At 37.7% G+C, this 17,992-nt stretch overlaps 2 protein-coding genes across 2 annotated transcripts; one reads left to right on the forward strand and one right to left on the reverse strand.

Annotated features, from left to right (window-relative positions):
* Positions 1 to 1,438: 1,438 nt before the first annotated feature.
* Positions 1,439 to 8,273, reverse strand: LOC144636929 (uncharacterized protein C19orf47 homolog). The gene is made up of 5 exons (XM_078496124.1): positions 8,208 to 8,273; positions 8,069 to 8,126; positions 4,111 to 4,171; positions 1,792 to 1,872; positions 1,439 to 1,573 (listed from the first exon to the last, which is right to left on the reverse strand). Exons 1-5 carry the CDS (start codon positions 8,230 to 8,232, stop codon positions 1,439 to 1,441), a joined length of 360 nt encoding a protein of 119 aa, XP_078352250.1. The 5' UTR covers positions 8,233 to 8,273.
* Positions 8,274 to 9,459: 1,186 nt separating this feature from the next.
* LOC144636930 (inositol-3-phosphate synthase 1-A-like) lies at positions 9,460 to 16,923 on the forward strand. The gene is made up of 8 exons (XM_078496127.1): positions 9,460 to 9,609; positions 11,362 to 11,669; positions 13,471 to 13,600; positions 14,296 to 14,546; positions 15,082 to 15,234; positions 16,164 to 16,322; positions 16,653 to 16,736; positions 16,915 to 16,923. The coding sequence occupies exons 2-8, from the start codon at positions 11,394 to 11,396 to the stop codon at positions 16,921 to 16,923; spliced, it is 1,062 nt and encodes a 353-aa protein (XP_078352253.1). The 5' UTR covers positions 9,460 to 9,609; positions 11,362 to 11,393.
* The last annotated feature ends 1,069 nt before the right edge of the window (positions 16,924 to 17,992 follow it).

A 17,992-nucleotide genomic window follows, 5' to 3' on the forward strand; every position in this document is an offset into this window, starting at 1 on the left:
AAGAGCTCATAGAGCTTACAACTGCGCTGGTCTCGTGAGCACTTTAGGGGAGCCATGTGGGGGAACAAAAAATGCACCCCCCCCCTTACCCTCTTTACCTGCGTCGAACAATGTTGCGACTGACAAACAAGATGGTAGGAAAACACCTTGCGTGACATTTCATGGTTGACTAGTTCCATCCGAAATTAAATATTTTTCTTATATGCTAATGCTGGCCAAATTTAATAGCCGTAATGCATGTTTTAAGTCAGACGTGCTTGTTTCACCACCAAGCCTCGCTTTCGAAATGAAAACTTGCAAATTTTATCACAAACGAATTCCCTAAGCAGCAAAGATAAAAGGAATACCCACGTGAAAACTGCATGAAGATGGCAGAACTTTAAGAATAATTCGTGTAAACGAGGCTTGGTGGTGAATTTTGAGCATATGACGTTATCACGCATTAGGCCTATTCCCACGATCCTGATCCGTGAAACAAAAGATCTTTTAAAACAGCATCCAGTGTTGTCTTGAATTACCGTTTAAAGATTGAATAACCAGCTCCGAAAATGGAATATTGGAGCAAATAATTAAATCAAATTTGAGAAAAACACTAGACCTGTGTTTTGCTGAATGGGAATTCCCCGGAGAATTAATTTAGCAATGACGTAACCCTTGCAAGTCAGGGCATGTTTGTCTCAGTGGTTTTCCATCAGATTTCAGAAATCCTATAGATGACACAGCTCCAAAAAATAAATAACGCTAAAACGTCGAACGTTTCACACTTAACATGCTAAGTTTAGACCAGAGGATTTGTTTGTGGCAGATTTAAACCTTTCAGAGCATTGCGTGATTCTTGCCGATCAGTGCCTTGTGAAAGTAAAAATTTGCTAACGCCAGCACATTCCAGGACACAAACGTAATGTAAATAAATGTAAATTCTTGCCCGCTAAAGCGTATCTTTTTAAAGCGTAAAATTTTAGTATTTTCTTCGATTCAAACGCTTCAAAATACTTCACACTGAATTTTGTAAGTAAAGAAGAATGGCTTCGCAAAGATTTGAAAGGTAGCTGATAATAGCTTTGAAAAATTACGTGACTCGAGGTCTAGCCGATCGAAAGTGAAACTTGTCATGTCAGCACATTCTTTTACACCAACGTAATGGTATTTATTCACAGATTCTGGCCCGCTGAAATATATTCTTCTCTCGACGCATAGAAATTTAGAATTTTCTTTGAATAAAACGCTTCAAAATTGTATATTTCACACTAAACATTTTTTGTAAAGACAAAAAATAAGAAAATTTATCCATTTGTTACTGATTTGTAGCTTCTAAACATCGCGTGACATTAAGCATGACCGAGTGGAGGTTTGGGACAGGTCACCGACAAAACGAAAAATAATAATAAACCCCGTGCAGAGCAAGAACTGCGCAGCGCAGTTAACAAAGGTTACATTCCTACATGTACATGTTGCTCCTACCTGTTGATTTACGTTTTGCACCAACAGGAGTTTGATTGCCAGGAGAGGAAGATGCTGATGAAACAGAATTATCGGTGACAGCCATGTCTTTTGCTGATTTCTCTCTTTCACTCTACAAATGTAAAATACATATTTAATAGTACATCTTCATGTTCCCAGTATAAAGTGCTACATAAAAGCTTTAACACTCAATAATGTGCAAAAAGCAATGGGTCTTAATCTTTAATGGAGTGGACAGCCTTTGAAATTTAAGCCCTATATGAAGCTGCACCTACAGTGAACCAAGAATTAAAAAAAAAATCATTAGGTTAAGTGAAACAATATTGATACCTGAGCATGAACTTCTCTGGCGTGCCTCAAAATCGCAATGATGTCCCCCATAATAGTTATGCCCATATCTCGCAATATCTCCTGAAATAAAATATAAATAGTTATACTTTTCTGTGAATCTAATATCTGCCATCAATTAACAATTATTGGATGAGGTTGAGCATGATAGCGATAATTATCAAGGCCAAAGTTTCTGTTATCTGCCGAAGCCGAAGGCTGAGGCGGATAACAGAAACTGAGGCCTTGATAATTATCCCTATCATGCGAAAACCGAATCCAATAATTGTTTTATTATGCACATTCCTGAGCTGCACTTGTAAAGACAAGAGCGTGCACAAAATCTGCACAAAATCTGCAAAATCTGAATGCATAAAACTATTGTCTGTAGGTATGACGTCACTTCTACATATGTAAAATCTAATGTCTGTAGGTATGACGTAAGAGAAACAGCAAGCAAGAATTAGCTGCGTGCTTATAGCCAATCAAAATCAAGCTGGTGACACCAATGTATAATAATTAAATATATGTTGCAGTTAGTTTTTATACTAGGTAAATAATAGGGTTAACACAAGGTTTCCAATGTGGCAAAGTGGATAAAGGGTTAGAGAGCAAATCAAAAGGTTGAGAGTTCAAATCCAGCCCAGGTTAGTAAAAAGAAAAAAAATAGATGATAGTACTTAGGGGAGGGGGATAATAGCAGATAGTAGGGGAGGGTTAGTAAGGATCGTGGGGGGGGGGTTATGAGATATCAAAGGAGGGGAGGCGTTTTACCAGACATTTTCTACTTATTAACCAATAGTATAAAAAAAAACTTGTTAGAAAAGGTTCAGCTGAATCAGTGGACAAACCAGAATTGTTGCTCCTAACAGAAGCAGGTGGCATGGAAATTAAATGGCTGAGCATTCATGGCCAACCAGCTTGGCCTAAGGATTGTCTCAAGTGAGCTCAAGTGGACTCACGTCCTCCAAATACACATGTATGTGGCCTTCTTACAGCTCCACTGTACTGAGGCCTGGGCCAAGTGGAGGCTCCTGCATTGAGCCAGGAAGTTTCTTGCAGTTTCCTGAATGCAACCCTCTGCAGTTAACAGACCCACGAGTATTGCAGGAGGTATGATCTGTTGTGCTTGTAGTTGGGTAAGTTTGTATTGTGTGCTTCTTGCCACCAAGCTGGGGGATGGTGGTGCTTGGATATCTCTGGGGAGGTAGCACAGGTCCTATCAGATGTCACCTCTGTTCGTGGACCCTTTGCCCTTCCAAGCACCCTTAAGGGCAAGGCTTTGGGTGGTTGCTGCTCTCAGAGTTGCCATGGATACCTACATGCCCTTCTTGAGCTCGTTTTTCACCGTGGAATCACCACCCACTATCATAGGCACCAAGTAGTTCCCCAAGCTCACTCTATTAGAGATGAGTTACTTTATATGTGGCTGACTGTAATTTAGGCTAAGTTAAAGTTGAGCCAATGTTGGTCAGCTGCAATCAGTGGACCATGCACCATGATGTCACATACAGTGTTTTCCCGATTCACACATATCGTGTGTTCCAGCTGCGTGTGGTTGTGCAATTTGTTTCTAGCTCTGAATCGTGCATGTGAGTTGCTGTTTTCTCCCTTCCCTTTCCTCATTCCATTTGGTGGATTTGGTAATTATAGGGTTGGTTAGTTTTTCTGCTGACTGGTCAGTGTGACGGTGTCTGGTGGGTGGTTGCCACTCTCAGAGTTGCCATGGATACCTGCATGCCCTGCTTAAGCTTGTTTTTTCGCCGTGGAACCACCACCCTATCATAGACACTTTCCCCAAGCTCATCTATTGGCGATGAGTTTAAAGTTATTGATGACAACAACAGCCTTTCACTAATATTTCACCCTCCCTCACCACCTAACCATTCAACAGCCCTTAAAAAATACCATATGATAGCACAGTGATGGAGTGGAAAAGTAGATAGTAACAAGTAGAATAAGTGGCCAAAAAAAAATTGGTGAATGGGAGGGCATCCTTCAGTTTGTGAAAGCAAATACAATTTTGATAGGCTGAAATGTCAGTTGTTGCCACCTTCAGGGAGTTAGGCTCAGTACAGAAGATGACTGACATTTTAGACAATTTTGTTTAATAGGCCATTTCCAAATTACCCTTTGCCTCTGTTTCAAAACGAGTCTATGTGCGAAACTATTCAAATGAAAATGAGTTCGATTTGCATGAAAATGGACCTGTAGGTAAAACTCATTTTCATATGAATGGTTTCGCACGTAGACTTGTTTTGAAATAGAGGAAAAGAGTAACTCGGAAATGGCCTATTAATCTAGATTACAGTTCCAGCAAACCTTTGTTAAATCAGGCAACATGTCCTCCTGTATTCTATTGTCATAAAATATAACTGCATAGCTGAGGAAGAAATTGTAAAAAATTCAGTAAGATTAAATAAATATCGCCTCATGATGTGTCTATGGACAGTAACACTGGGGATTAACTGTTTGGGGAGAAGAGAGCTTCTGTTTGGTATTGTTATGGTGTAGTAAAAGAAGTAAATGCAATATTGTGACCCTATTTGGGAAAAGAAGGCTTGACAAAAATAGTATTTAACCGTTTTTCGTTGTAAATTCATTTTCAAAATTCATTTATAAGAACATTTTCACTGCGTTTTGAAATGTTGTGAAATGCGTTGCAAAACCATTCTTAAATCATTTCAAAAATATTGTCAATATGTTTTGAAATGTTTGAAAACATTGACAAAAGCATTCACGAAATCACCAAGCATTTAGAATCATTCACGGGACTGTTGCTACTATACCTGCCAACTTTTTCTAAGTCAAAGGCGTGAGATAACCTTCTCCACATTTTCCGAAGATGTTCCGACTATTTCCGAACGTTTCCGAAGTTGTTCCGACTATTTTCGGAGATTCCGAAGAGTTCCGAAGATGTTCCGACAATTTCCGGATATTTCCGAAGATGTTTTGACGATCTTCAAACGTTGCCGAAGTCTGTGAAATTGCAAACACGAATAACAATGCTCATTTTATGAGTTATGTTTCAGCAAAATTGAATTGAATGTACATTTAATGGGTTTTAAGAGTAAGAAATCTAATTTTTTCAGTCAAGCGTGAGAAACTGGGCTGTATGCGTGAGATCGATATTTTGGATCTGCAGGCGTGAGACTCACGCATAATGCATGGGAGTTGGCAGGTCTATGCTACCAGTTTTCAAAATTCTCTATGAACTCGCTTGCATCATTAATTTACGGTTTGAAATTATTTGGAGCATAACCTGATCAAATACACAGAGTATTCCTGTAATTTTGCAGAACGCTACATGATAAATTTCGAACCGGCACTGTTTGCTATTTTCGTTAAGCCCGGTTTTCCCAAATAGGGTCACAATTTATCAAAATAATATGGTCACCCCATTGCAGATTAGAACAAGCCAAAGTCTGATTTTATATTGGGAAGTCAAACATGTACACTAGTCTAACGGGGATGAAGAGTATAAGAATTTTCTAATAAACAGATGTACATTTCGCTCTTATCTTCAAAATCTGAAGGTAAAAAATTTTGGAAATTCTCTTTAGTTTGAAAACTTTCAAATGATTTGCTTTCAATATCCCTTGTTTTGGACATTTTCATTTCACTCCATATAATAATAATGTGATGAGGTATATAGTAAATAATTATTATCTACTATATACCACACAAGGGAAAAGTGTTTTTCGTGCACACTGATTGGTTAGCTCCAAGGTGATTAGCAAAGTACTATTCAGCTCTGAGCAACTAAAGAGAAACAAATTGCCTGCGGTCATTTTGTTTATCGGAAAGTGATGTTCTGGTCCGCTAGTTATTCAACTTGTCAGGTATATTTTATGGTTTAAATTTTTCCTAAGTTGAAAATTTTTCAAACCAGTTTGATTGTTATTTTCCTTTGTTTCGGGTTATGATACTCAATATATTAGACAACAAAAACTAAAAATCAAGCTGGTTTGAAAAATTTTATGCCAAAGAAAAATTTAAACCACAACATATATATTAACAATTATTCACCTTAGTGTGGATGAAATTAAATGGTTGATGTTTACCTCGCCGCTTTGTGGTTCGGTACGGCTCGGTAAATATCGACCACGAATACCTCGACCACTATTCACCTCCACTTTGGTGAATAATTGTTAAATATAGAGAGAGTAAAGCTATGTGGAACACAATATTATTAATGTTGGAAGCTGCTTATCCAAGGAGATATGCTAGAAGTTTGATTAGTTCTGGCAGGATACCAAGCAGTGATCACAAACTTAGTTATGTAGTATTTGGTTTTGAGGCTCTCAGGTGATTGGTACAAGGTTGGACTTAACCCGGCGTATCAAATCGAACGAAATCGAACAAATTTTTCATCGAACTCAATCGAACGCAATCGAATCTAATCGAACGATTAAATTCGATTTTGTTCGGTCATCGAACGAAATCGGACAACAATTTTTTTTGTGAGTTCGATTTCCGAACCAAATCGAACGAAATCGAATTAAGCGTTCGATTAAGTTCGGAATTCGAACTTGTGGCTAAAATTTAAAAAACGAAATTGGAACCTAGTGGAGCGAGTAAAAAGTCAATGATCATTCCTTAAATGGTTTTGGAATAAGTGACTGGACACGGTATCGTATAATCCTTGTCTTTTTATTTGATCCTAAATAATCGAGCAATCTAATACGCCCGGGAATACGTTAAAACTCGTACAAGGGATAAAATTACAAATACTCAAATACAACCCCCGATGTATCTGCGTATCGTATCAAGTGAAAACCGTATTTTAGAATAATATTTTGCGAATTAAAACGTTATATGATCGATTAAACAATATAGCATTGCACATGGGGATGAAGGTGCACGCCGTATGTGACATGTTAACCCTACTCAGACCGGGCTTTTTTGGACCTTCTCAGACCGGGGGAGGGGGGAAGCCCCCCCTATGTAACTTCCAGAATATTTAAGCAATCACCATGAAACTTATAGGATGTATTGTACGACCGAAACTCTTTCTTTTGGTATACGTCACGTGGGATGGTGACGTCAAATCATGTGACAATTACATAATGATGTCAAAACAGCCGCCATCTTGGATCCACCATCTTGGATTTCAAAATTTTTCCAAAATGCCAGAAAACCACCCAAAATCACTGCAAAGTACTCAAAATGAATAAAAATGTGCTTTAAACCCGTAAAAAATTAAAAATAATGCCATTTAAGTTGATTTTTATTAACAGAAACATGCAAAATTACAAATTTGGGAAAACATGCCTGTCAAAATTCCGTTGCCATGGCGATGTAAAGTTCTTGACACATTATTCAACCCTACCAAATTGCTGCCAGATAAATTTTAGGAAAACTCAGAAAGTTTGACAGCGTTTGGTTAAATCTAAAAAAGATATTAAAGTTCAAAGTCAACGCGGGCCTCAAAAGCCCCCCCCCCCCCCCCGGTCTGAATAGGGTTAACCGTAATTTTATTGTTGCTAGTGGCAGAATTATTTCTCCATTTTGACATTAAGTATGGAAATAAAGGAAAAATAACTTAAGATGGCTTCATCGATTGACGCATTTACCCAGGAATTTATCCCCGTGATCATCAAATGAAGGAAAACTGAACATTCGCTCGATTCAGATAATATTGCCATACGACGTAAGCCGCTCGCTTTGGCGTCGTTCGACGACCGAACTAAATCGAACGTCATCGGACTTTATCGAACGTTCGATTTGGTTCGATTTGCATTTATTTTTTGTGAGTTCGATTTCGTTCGATGACCGAACAAAATCGAATTTAATCGTTCGATTAAGTTCGATTGCGTTCGATTGAGTTCGAAAACCGAACGTTCGATTTGATACGCCGGGACTTAATTAACACATATTTGTAGCAAACAATATTCTCGAGTGATTTTGAATCTTTAAACGCAAAATGAAATCTATGATCTGCAAACGGATGCTTGTGTGCCAACTGATTACACCATAATAAACTCAAATTACAAGGAAAACCTTGCTTATCCTTCTTAAATTAATCATTATTAACAACAAAGTGAACAATCACAACTGAGAACATTGTTTACAACTTTGGATAAGACAATGCAAGTCGACTCACAACTTAAAACGCGATCTCTTCACTGAAAATACACCGAATATTGTTCCCTGTGCAATGAAAACTCTTTTCGTTAACATTAAACTACAAATCGGAGGTTCAAAACCTTTAAATATTACCACAAGTGTCAGTGATATGAGAATTAAAATAACTTCAAATGTTAAGCTTATAGCTTACTTGTTCGCGGGTCCACTCGGTATGCCAGCCTTCGCGAAAAAATCCTTCCACTTTGACACTAGAATAGACAGTAAACGTTTAAATATAAGCTCTGGAAGAAAAACGATCTATAGATAACGGAGTGCAAAGATTTACCTACCTTGTAAACTCATTTTCACAAGCATTCGATCGCGACGCGACGACAGTCGAGGGGAATCACCAAGAATGACGGGAAATATATTCGATTTATACTTCGTATATGCTACACATACGTGTACTAGTCAAAATAACTGATCCACAGGCAGCCCAACAGCGGTTAGCCTGCATGCAGGCTAAACGGCGGCAGTATTGTGCATTTGCAAATTTTGTGAATTGGAGTAATAAATATCATTTGATGATCAAAAATACCAAACATTTGAACATATTTTTTTTTTTTTTTGCTGTTTTTATTGCTGTTTCGTCACTTCACGGGTCAGTACGTTTCGTAGTTTAAGTGATTTCGGCAAAATTTGATTGTTTACATGTATAACTTTACTTGACGTATTTTTTTCTCGTTTAGTGAGAATAAACTTCGACACACCTTTATTATTGTTAGATTTTATAAGAATTTTTTATTAAGGTTTAATATTTTATAATTAATTATTTCAAATACTTGGTATAAAAGGTTATAAAAAGTGTAGCATAATTTCGCACAAAAGAATCACATAGAGTACAAAGTACCGTAATCCCCTCAGATGACTGTACCTCTCCCCCCTTCAACAAGCACAACATCTACCTCCGCCTCCCCCTCCCCCTTCTAATCAAAACGCACTTAGGGGAGACCTGATAGAAAAGACAAATTGCCCACCCCATAACCCTCAAACTTACACGAACAAATTAACTAAATTTTATTTAATTTTTGAAACAAGAGCGATTAAATGGAACTGTAACTAATTCCACAGAACTTCATAATGATTCCTGTGAAGCAAAAAAAAATTTTTTGGAAGTTTACCCTGGTCAAATTATATTATCCTGATTATCACGCCACTAAAAATATCATCTTTAATTATAGCTTCAGTGGTTCAAAATGCATGGTCTAAAACTGTTCTATTTTGAAACATATCTGCTTATTTCCGGTCATGACTTCTGACACAACTTTTTAGAGTCCGGATACTGTTTCCACGATACAACAAAATGTCTGGACAGCCTGATCTGCAGTGAATTTTAGCTTGATTTGCCAAATGCTCAATATTGTTGGCCGACAAAAATGCTTTACAAGATACACGATAAATATAAAACGATTTCTATCTTTATCGAAGCTACAATAGCTCTCCACTCCCCACCCGGGACGAGAGATATTTTTTTCGCCGGGTCGAAAAGATCACCTGAGCCCCGAGTACAAAGGTTGCGAGCTCTGATTGGCTTACACGATCAGATGTTGTCTATTTCATTTGCATTTCGTCGAAGTGTGGTTCAGTTCAGTGCACATTGTGTAAGGTTGATCGGTTGCTGTAATTTACTGAAGATTGTTGGTCTTAAAATATTTTTCAACGTTTGACAAGTTACACGCTCTATATATCAAGGTAAGTGGCCGAAAAAATATCTATCTTTAATTTTTCCCGATGCGTGATTCCAAGGCAGCGCCTTTCGAAAGCTGCCTTCATTCAACCAAAACAGAATATTTATAAGCTTAGGGTTGTACACGATTGCACAAGAAGAATATGCCAAGATCAAAGAATTTAATAAAATAGTTCTTGGAGAATGGCTATAACGCACGTTGTCAGTTTTTTCTCAATGTATCTCAGGTAAAAGTTTTGCGACATTTCTTAAAGTTTCGCGGCAAAAGGGATCGGAAGTTAGGTTAAACTGAAGTTTTAAAACTCGAAATGTCGTTACACGTGTTTTAGGAAGATTGGAGCCTTGTGAAAGTGTATTCTTCTCTGATAAAGATGTGTTAATTTAAAATCATCGAAAGCAGTTCTTCGGTTAGGTAAGAATTCAAAATATAGAAAGATTGAGAGCTTTGTAAATGTTCAACTTTGGAAGAACTTTGTTAGGATACGTGGATCTATTTCACATAATCACTGGCCTGTGACTGCTGTGCACTATCCTTTATTCAAAGAAATTATCCACAGTCGTAAAAAATACTCTACTTAGAGACCTTTTGTCGGTTAAATAGAAAAAGGAAGCTGGTTAAGATAAATAATTGCTACTTAAGAAACTCATTTTGTACAAACGTTCTGGATAAATATTCACTTTCATTTTTTGTACACATTTGGGGGGCGCTGTCATCGCGTTTATTGCATAGTAATGAGGTCTAGCACAATGAAATGGAAATAAAATTGTTTGCAATATTACGGTATGCAGATCGGCCATGTTTGCGTGCATTATTTGAACACAACTTCAAACTTCACCCAGGTCACGAAAAACTTTGCATTGCCTTTCCAACTTTCCAACGTTCAAAATGGACATAATTTAGACTTGGTGCTACAAAACAGTAGTCAGTCAATGATAAACACTGTGGGTAGTGGCCTGGTACGGTTGACTGATCACACAAATTTTAGGAGTTTCAAATGTCTCTGAATTTTGCTACCTTCATTATAAACTTCAAATTGAGTCAATTTTGTGCACAATACTTGACTTCCACGTTGAAGTTGTTTTTTCATTATATACATTGGAACGTTATTTTTCTAATATATTTTGAGATGGTTTAAGAATCTGAAACAAAGTGAAAGATTAATATTGCACATTAGACCTTGTCACAGTTTCGATGCCGTGACTAGTTTGTATGGGAATTCAAGGGTAAATAATTTTTCAAAAATTAAATTCTGGACAACTTATCAGTTTCATAACGTTAAGATTTACATCTATACATTTTTCCATAATTTTTTTCCCATAAACAGCATTAATTTGTAAATTTAAAACATAACTGGAGGCTTTCCAGCACAGCCACGTCTGTCAAATTTGGAAAATACAATTGTTCCTTAGTATCTTAATTTTACAATTTATAAGTTGTTCAGAATTTAATTTTTGAAAAAAATTCTTTGCCATTGGATTCCCAACCAAACACTGTAAGTTCTGACGGCATTGCCTACCAGTCAAGATGACGTCAGAAACCAGGACATAAGCAAAGATTTTGATAAAACATTAGCTAGCAAAGATTACGTCCCTTTGGGGAGAAAAAAAAACTGTTAAGAAACAACTTGAACTAAATTTCTAAGCCTCTGAGGATTAAAATTAAAATAATGCTATGTTGTACATGTCAAGGCAATGACACTGAAAGTATTTACACTGCAAATAGAAATATCATGTCATAAATGTTCTGCCTTTCTTAGCAGGTCCAAACAGTGAATAACAAGCTTGCAAAATGACAACGTTCAAAGTTCAAAGTCCAAATGTCCGTTATACCACAGACTACATAGAGAGCAAGTATGCATATGAAACAACCAAAGTTGACTGTAACTCAAAGGGTTCCTTCACTGTGCGACCTGTTGAGACGCAGTACACATTTCGGACTGAGAGGAGAGTTCCAAAGGTTGGATGCATGTTGGTTGGTTGGGGTGGAAATAATGGATCTACCATAACGGCCGCCGTGCTGGCAAACAAGTTGGGTTTATCGTGGGACACAAAACTTGGTGTCAAGGTACCTTCTTTGTTCAATGTTGTTAAATATTAAATGCTTCAGCTGAGTTATTCTTAAATCAAAACAAAAGACTCAGAAAAGGGTTTGTTGTTACAATGTAAATCGAACAAATTGAAGCTTAAGGGGGGAGGGGGAGGTTTCTTTCCCTTCCACCACTTACAAGCCCTCCTGGATTAATAAAGTTCAGTCCTAGATTAATAAAGGTCCATCTGCTATCAAAACAAATGCAGCTTTTAGTCCCCTTGAGATAAAGACCCTCCTCCACGTAGCTTTTTTCTATGTTCTCAAACTTACTAATTTTATCAAAGAACACTGTGTCAGTCAATTTGTTTACTTTAGGCCTGAGTACTGTCAAAAAAAAAGATAATTGCGATTTTCAGTTCCTTTTGAAAAACACTGCCCTCTTCTAGGTACCAAGCTTTTCTCTGTTAAGTTCCCTCCTCTCTGAAAATCATGCTTCAATTGCAAAAATAGCCAATAAATACATTTGAAGATAGAGTGCAGATCAAAGTGTTTTATCAGAGCAGTTCTCTTACAATGTATTGCTCATTAGTAAGAGTCTTTCAGTAGTTCATCAACAAATCACTACCACACAGTTTAAAATGGCTCATCAGCCCCCACCCTCCCCCCCCCCACCACCACCACCACCACCACCACCATGATTAAAAACTTGTTCCCTACAACCCTCCAAGTTTATTTTTTCCTTGGTGGCCATTTGGCCACCGACTGCTCAAAGTCGCTTTAAAACCACACCAAACCATCGGCAATTTGTTTCCAAAACCGAAAGATCCATTGCCAAAAGATCAGACTCGTGGCGCAATTTATTCAATTCCCTGCCAAGTTTGTGACAAAAGCTACATCGGAGAAACGAAACGAAAATTTTCCACCCGACTCAAAGAGCATCAAAAAGCAGTTGAAAACAAACACTCACACAAGTCAGCTTTAGCGGAACATTGTTTTCATTCTGGCCACACCATCTCGTGGGAATCGTCAAAGATCTTACGTACAAGCACAAATTGGCGCAAAAGACGTATTTTGGAGGCTTGGGAAATTAACACTTGCAATAATCCGCTAAACCGCGATGACGGCATGCATTTACCGCACGAATTTCTAAATTTAGCCTTTAGGGACAAACATTAGCTCTCGATTTGCATATTATATAAGAACGTGCTTTTTGTATTCACTTATCACTTTCCCCTGATGAAGGCTTTAGTTTAAGCCGAAACGTTGGGACATTGTAGATATTTTACGAACATTTTACTACAAAAAATTTTTAACCAGAGTAACGTTTTTATTTCTTAATGCTCAAGTTTGGTCGCCAGTGAAAAATTTTAGTCGCTAAATTAAGGTTATGCTTTCAATCTTTGTTCTCAATTTTAGTCGCCAAGCTGGCGACTTCGGTTCCAATTAAGTCGCCAGCTCCAAAATTTTAGTAGCCATGGCAACTAAAATGGTCTTAACTTGGAGGGTCAGCCCTAGCTATATATAAGGCCAGCACCAAAACCATTCCAAAGTTGTACCATTGTCTTACTTGCAATAATAAGAGAAATGATTGTCTAGCAATTTGACCCTCATGTAGTTGCACTCTGTCCTTTTTCCAAGGTGAAAATGTCTTTTTTGGATCTTCTCCTTGCATTTCCTTTATCACCATCAAAAGCATGCTTAAGGGAACAAGAGTCTAAAAATGTTGTTGTTCTCGAGGAAAAAAAAAATTGATGTGAGATAGGTAGCTTGCTAAAGTTGTAGTTCTTTTTATATTAACTTCTAATCCAGGATGCTTTGTTCTTTTATCCTGACACAGAAAGCAAATTATGTTGGCTCAATGACCCAGTCGTCCACAGTATGCTTGGGCACAGGGCCTGATGGAGATGTGTACATACCGTTGAAAGATCTCTTACCAATGGTTCATCCTAATGATATAGTTTTTGATGGTAAGTGATAAACGGGGGGGCCTGAAGGGGTAAAATGGGAACTGATCAAGATTTGGGGAAATTTTCATTGGGAAAATGGGATATGGGTCACTGGGACTGAGATTTGGTTACTGGGAATGAGAATCACAGACAGAAAAACAATAGAACTATAGCTGGGACTGGAATTTTAAAAATTTGGGAAAACAATAGGCTGGGAAATGGGGTTTGGGCAAAATTTGGGGTGGGAAAATGGGATTTATACCCCCCCCCCCTTTCCTCTTGAGGACCCTCATAAAAGAGGAGACAGGAGTGCCCTAAGAGTGTTCACACTAATTTACACTGGATTAATCACTGGTGCTAACATGTGTTAGTACAGCGAGTATTGACTTTGTGCATGTGGCGGGGTTGAAAATATTGTCTGGGAGCGAACATAGAACTTTGACATCTCCAACTGCACTTTAATATTATTGGCCAGTTCAAATGAAACCCATTCGAAAGTTGTCAAAACGATGTCAAAAAGTTGCAAAAATTGATCAAGGCAAGGCAAGGGTAGACATGCAGCATTCTGTAATATCCTCAGGGGTTCATTAATTTCATAAAAACCTGGGAATACATACAGTCTGTAGACAATGTAGTCAGCAAGCCTTAACTGATAGCTATATAGTAGGCTTCATAACTCTTCACGTGTTAAATTCAAACTGCATTTTGCTTACCAGGATGGGATATCTCGTCCCTCAATTTGGCCGATGCCACAGAGAGAGCACAGGTTTTGGATTACGGATTACAGCGACAACTCAGACCTCACCTTGAAAAACTAACACCACGCCCATCTATCTACTGCCCAGATTTTATTGCGGCAAATCAGGTCGATCGCGCTGACAATGTATTGTCTGGGACCAAGCAGGAGATGATGGAACAAATAAGAATGGATATTCGTGATTTTAAGGCGAAGAACAATCTTGACAAGGTTTGTTTACTGTACTTAGGAAACCCAACATAACGCTAGTGGTAACCAGAGCTGCGCTGTCATTAGGTTTTTAAGAAGTCATTACATTGAAGTTATCACTTGTAGCGTTTCGCTTTATATGCAAGTGTAACGTAGCACCAATGATTGGTTTTATGTTACAGTTTCACCCAAAACACTGAACTCGGCCATGATAACAGGTGTTACGGGTTACAGTCCTAACGACAGCCTTGTGTAACCCTAAGATAGACTTAAGCTTCCCTTCAATAAATTGTGGGGGAGCAGTAATACTCCCATGCAGTCACTTCATGCTATGGAAACTGGCATAAGCTCGATCCTGTCAGCAGTTTCAATAACATCAATAATTATTTATGTCTGGCCCAAGTGCATCTTATTTTCAAGTATTTTTAGTGAATAATGTTCTTAAAATAATGGCTGGATTATGTTATCTTTTTCAACTATTTTCAACATTCCTTCCTGGTCTTCATACATTTCCTTCACTACCAGTTTGAAGAATTTCTTTGTCGATCTGTTTCAGGTTATTATTCTATGGACGGCAAATACTGAGAGGTTTTGTGATGTGAGTGAAGGTCTTAATGACACAGCTGAAAACCTGTTGATGTCTATTGCAAGAAATGAAGAGGAAGTGTCTCCATCATCAATCTTTGCTGTTGCCAGCATCTTAGAGAAGGTAAAAATAATGTCAAATGTCAAAACATCTATTGTAAGTGCCTCAATCTCAACTGTTCTTTTCTTGTGAGGGCAACTCTTTCAAATGAAAGTTCTCTCTTTTGTTTTACACATAAGTATTTCAGCTACATTCAGATGTTTAACTGTCCCTTATAAGTGCCATATGGGAGTCATGGTAGGCCCAATGGTTAGTGCACTGGACTCTTGATCGGGTGGTCTGGGTTCATTAGGCTTAGCTTGGGCACTGCGCTATGTTCTTGGGCGAGACACTTTACTATAATAGTGCCTCTCTCCACCCATAGATGGGTACTGGCGGAGGCAAGCGTGGCCGAGTGGTTTAGGGCGCTGGTGTTGTAATCCGGAGGTCACCGGTTCGAGGCCTGCCCTTGCCACTAGCTGGATTTGTTTCTCGGTTGTCCCGAGTTCAAATCCTCGACCACGCTTTGTATATAGCCAACTGGTCAGCCTCCTGCCAGTTGGGATTTTTAATCCTGTTATGTTCATTTATAAATTATTTGTTTCCTCTGTTTCAGTGGCATGCCTGTAAACTAGCTATCTCGTTGAGATATGAAGCTAAGTGCATGACCACTATAAACGCATATTTATTTTTTTTTATTTTATTTTTTACTGCTGTGGGTAACCCTGTGATGCACTAGCATCCTATCCAGGGGGAGTAGAAATACTCCTAGCCACTTAATGCTACAGAAACCTAGATAAGCTCTGGTCCTGTTGGGCCACTTGGCTCCCCAGACAGCAGGCTTTTTTTTTTAATAATTAAGTGCCATGTCTCCAGTACATCATTGTCAGTGGTAGTACAATTTTTTAGCTGAAATTCACTGGATGTAAACTGTAATTTTCTGTCTTAAACTGTAATTTATTACTGACAATATAAGGTCATACAAAACTAAAATATTAAATCTTTTATTGCAGTGTTCATACATAAATGGTTCACCACAGAACACCAATGTCCCAGGAGTTATTGATCTTGCTCAGCAGCATGGAACTTTCATTGGTGGTGATGACTTCAAATCTGGACAGACAAAAATGAAATCTGTACTCGTCGACTTCTTAGTTAGTGCTGGTCTGAAGGTGTGTTAATAATTTTAATCTACAGTCTGTGGTGTTTCCATGTCATTTAATTCACAATTTATATAATGTGACATGTTTTAGAACAATAGTGTACATAGCAGGGCTCCCTTATAAACATTACTTGTTAAATTCTACAGGTCCTAAAGTGTAGCAGTTGCTATTGTTTTGGCGACTCAGGGCATCGCTTCTGTTGTTTGTTCTATTGTTCTCATGAAGGGTAGCGAGCCATTGATTCATGTGAGCCCCTGCGAGAGACGATGCACCTCAACCCAACTCGGAGTTTCATTACTTACACCAGAATTATTGACAGATAGTTTGTTTTAATTGCAGCCTGTTTCCATTGTCAGCTACAACCATCTTGGGAACAATGATGGTAAAAACTTGTCAGCACCTAAACAGTTTAGATCAAAAGAGGTAAGCTGTGTTATCTTGTAGTATGTCACCTTGTAACTCTCTTTATTGTCTCACTGTTATGTACTTTTACCATATGGTTGCTGGTGAGCCTAAAATAATCCCAAAAGTTCATCATTTGTTAGAATCATAATTTATTTTGGTTTCCTTAAGTTAACATAAAACGAATTTTGTTCATCAGAAAAAATGACTTTAAAATGATATCGTGATAAAGCCACGGTAGTTGAAAGGTTGACTCGCATGAAGGGACTAAGGCATATCAGTTTTTTTTTATGTACATGCAGTGCGTCATGTATGTTGAAACAGAATGTAACTTGTAATCCCAAAAAAACAAAAAAACGTCGTAACAGCAGATAATGTTTCTGCCAAAAAAGCTCGCTCTCTGCTCGTCGGAAAGTCCTTTCGCCCACCCACTGTAGAACACCGCCTACAGAATCAAAATGTTACGGACTTGGAAGCCATCTATGAACTACCTTTCAAAATCACAATAGAAAATAAACTAAGAAGCTTTCAGTACAAATTAATCCATAACATTCTCCCCACAAACCAAAGACTATATAAAATGAAGATAAAAGCCTCACCAGTATGTGAGTTGTGTAATTATGTAAATGAAACACTAGAACACATGTTTTGCGAGTGTCCTAATGTGAAACAGTTTTGGATTATGGCAATCGAATGGTGGAACGTAAAACGCTTTGACAATATAAATCCAAAACCTATTGAAATTCTTTATGGCTATAAACCAGGATCTTCTAGTTTTTATGCGCTAAACCACTTCTTTTTAATAGGCAAATATCACATTTACCTTTCAAAAATCAAGTCTGAAAATCCAATGTTTGAGGTCTTTATTTGTTTGCTTAAAAGTAAAATTCAATCAGAAAGAGAGATTGCTATCAGAAATGGTAATTATAATAAACATAGGAACAAGTGGACCACCCTTTGTAGCAGTGAAAACACATAATCTCTTTTGTTGTTATCCAAAGCCAGCTGCTAGCTATATTTTGTGTGTGTAGTTGTTTACCTTTCTTTTGCGCTTCCAGTGTACTTTTTTTTTTCTTCTTCTTCCGTCGTATTATTACAAGTATTGTAAAAAAAAAAATCCAGTTTTTGTGTATTAGTGTTGTCTTTATTAGTGTTTAAGTATTGTAAGTATTGTGCTAGCTGTTATTGTAAGTGTACTTATTATTGTAAGTAAGGCGTCAATTATCTAAATAAAAAAAAAAAAATAAAAAAAATAAAAATAAAAAAAAAATAAAAAA

Source organism: Oculina patagonica, chromosome 13, assembly GCF_052425735.1.
Source record: "Oculina patagonica isolate OP01 chromosome 13, crgOcupat, whole genome shotgun sequence".
NCBI classification, from domain to species: domain Eukaryota; kingdom Metazoa; phylum Cnidaria; class Anthozoa; order Scleractinia; family Oculinidae; genus Oculina; species Oculina patagonica.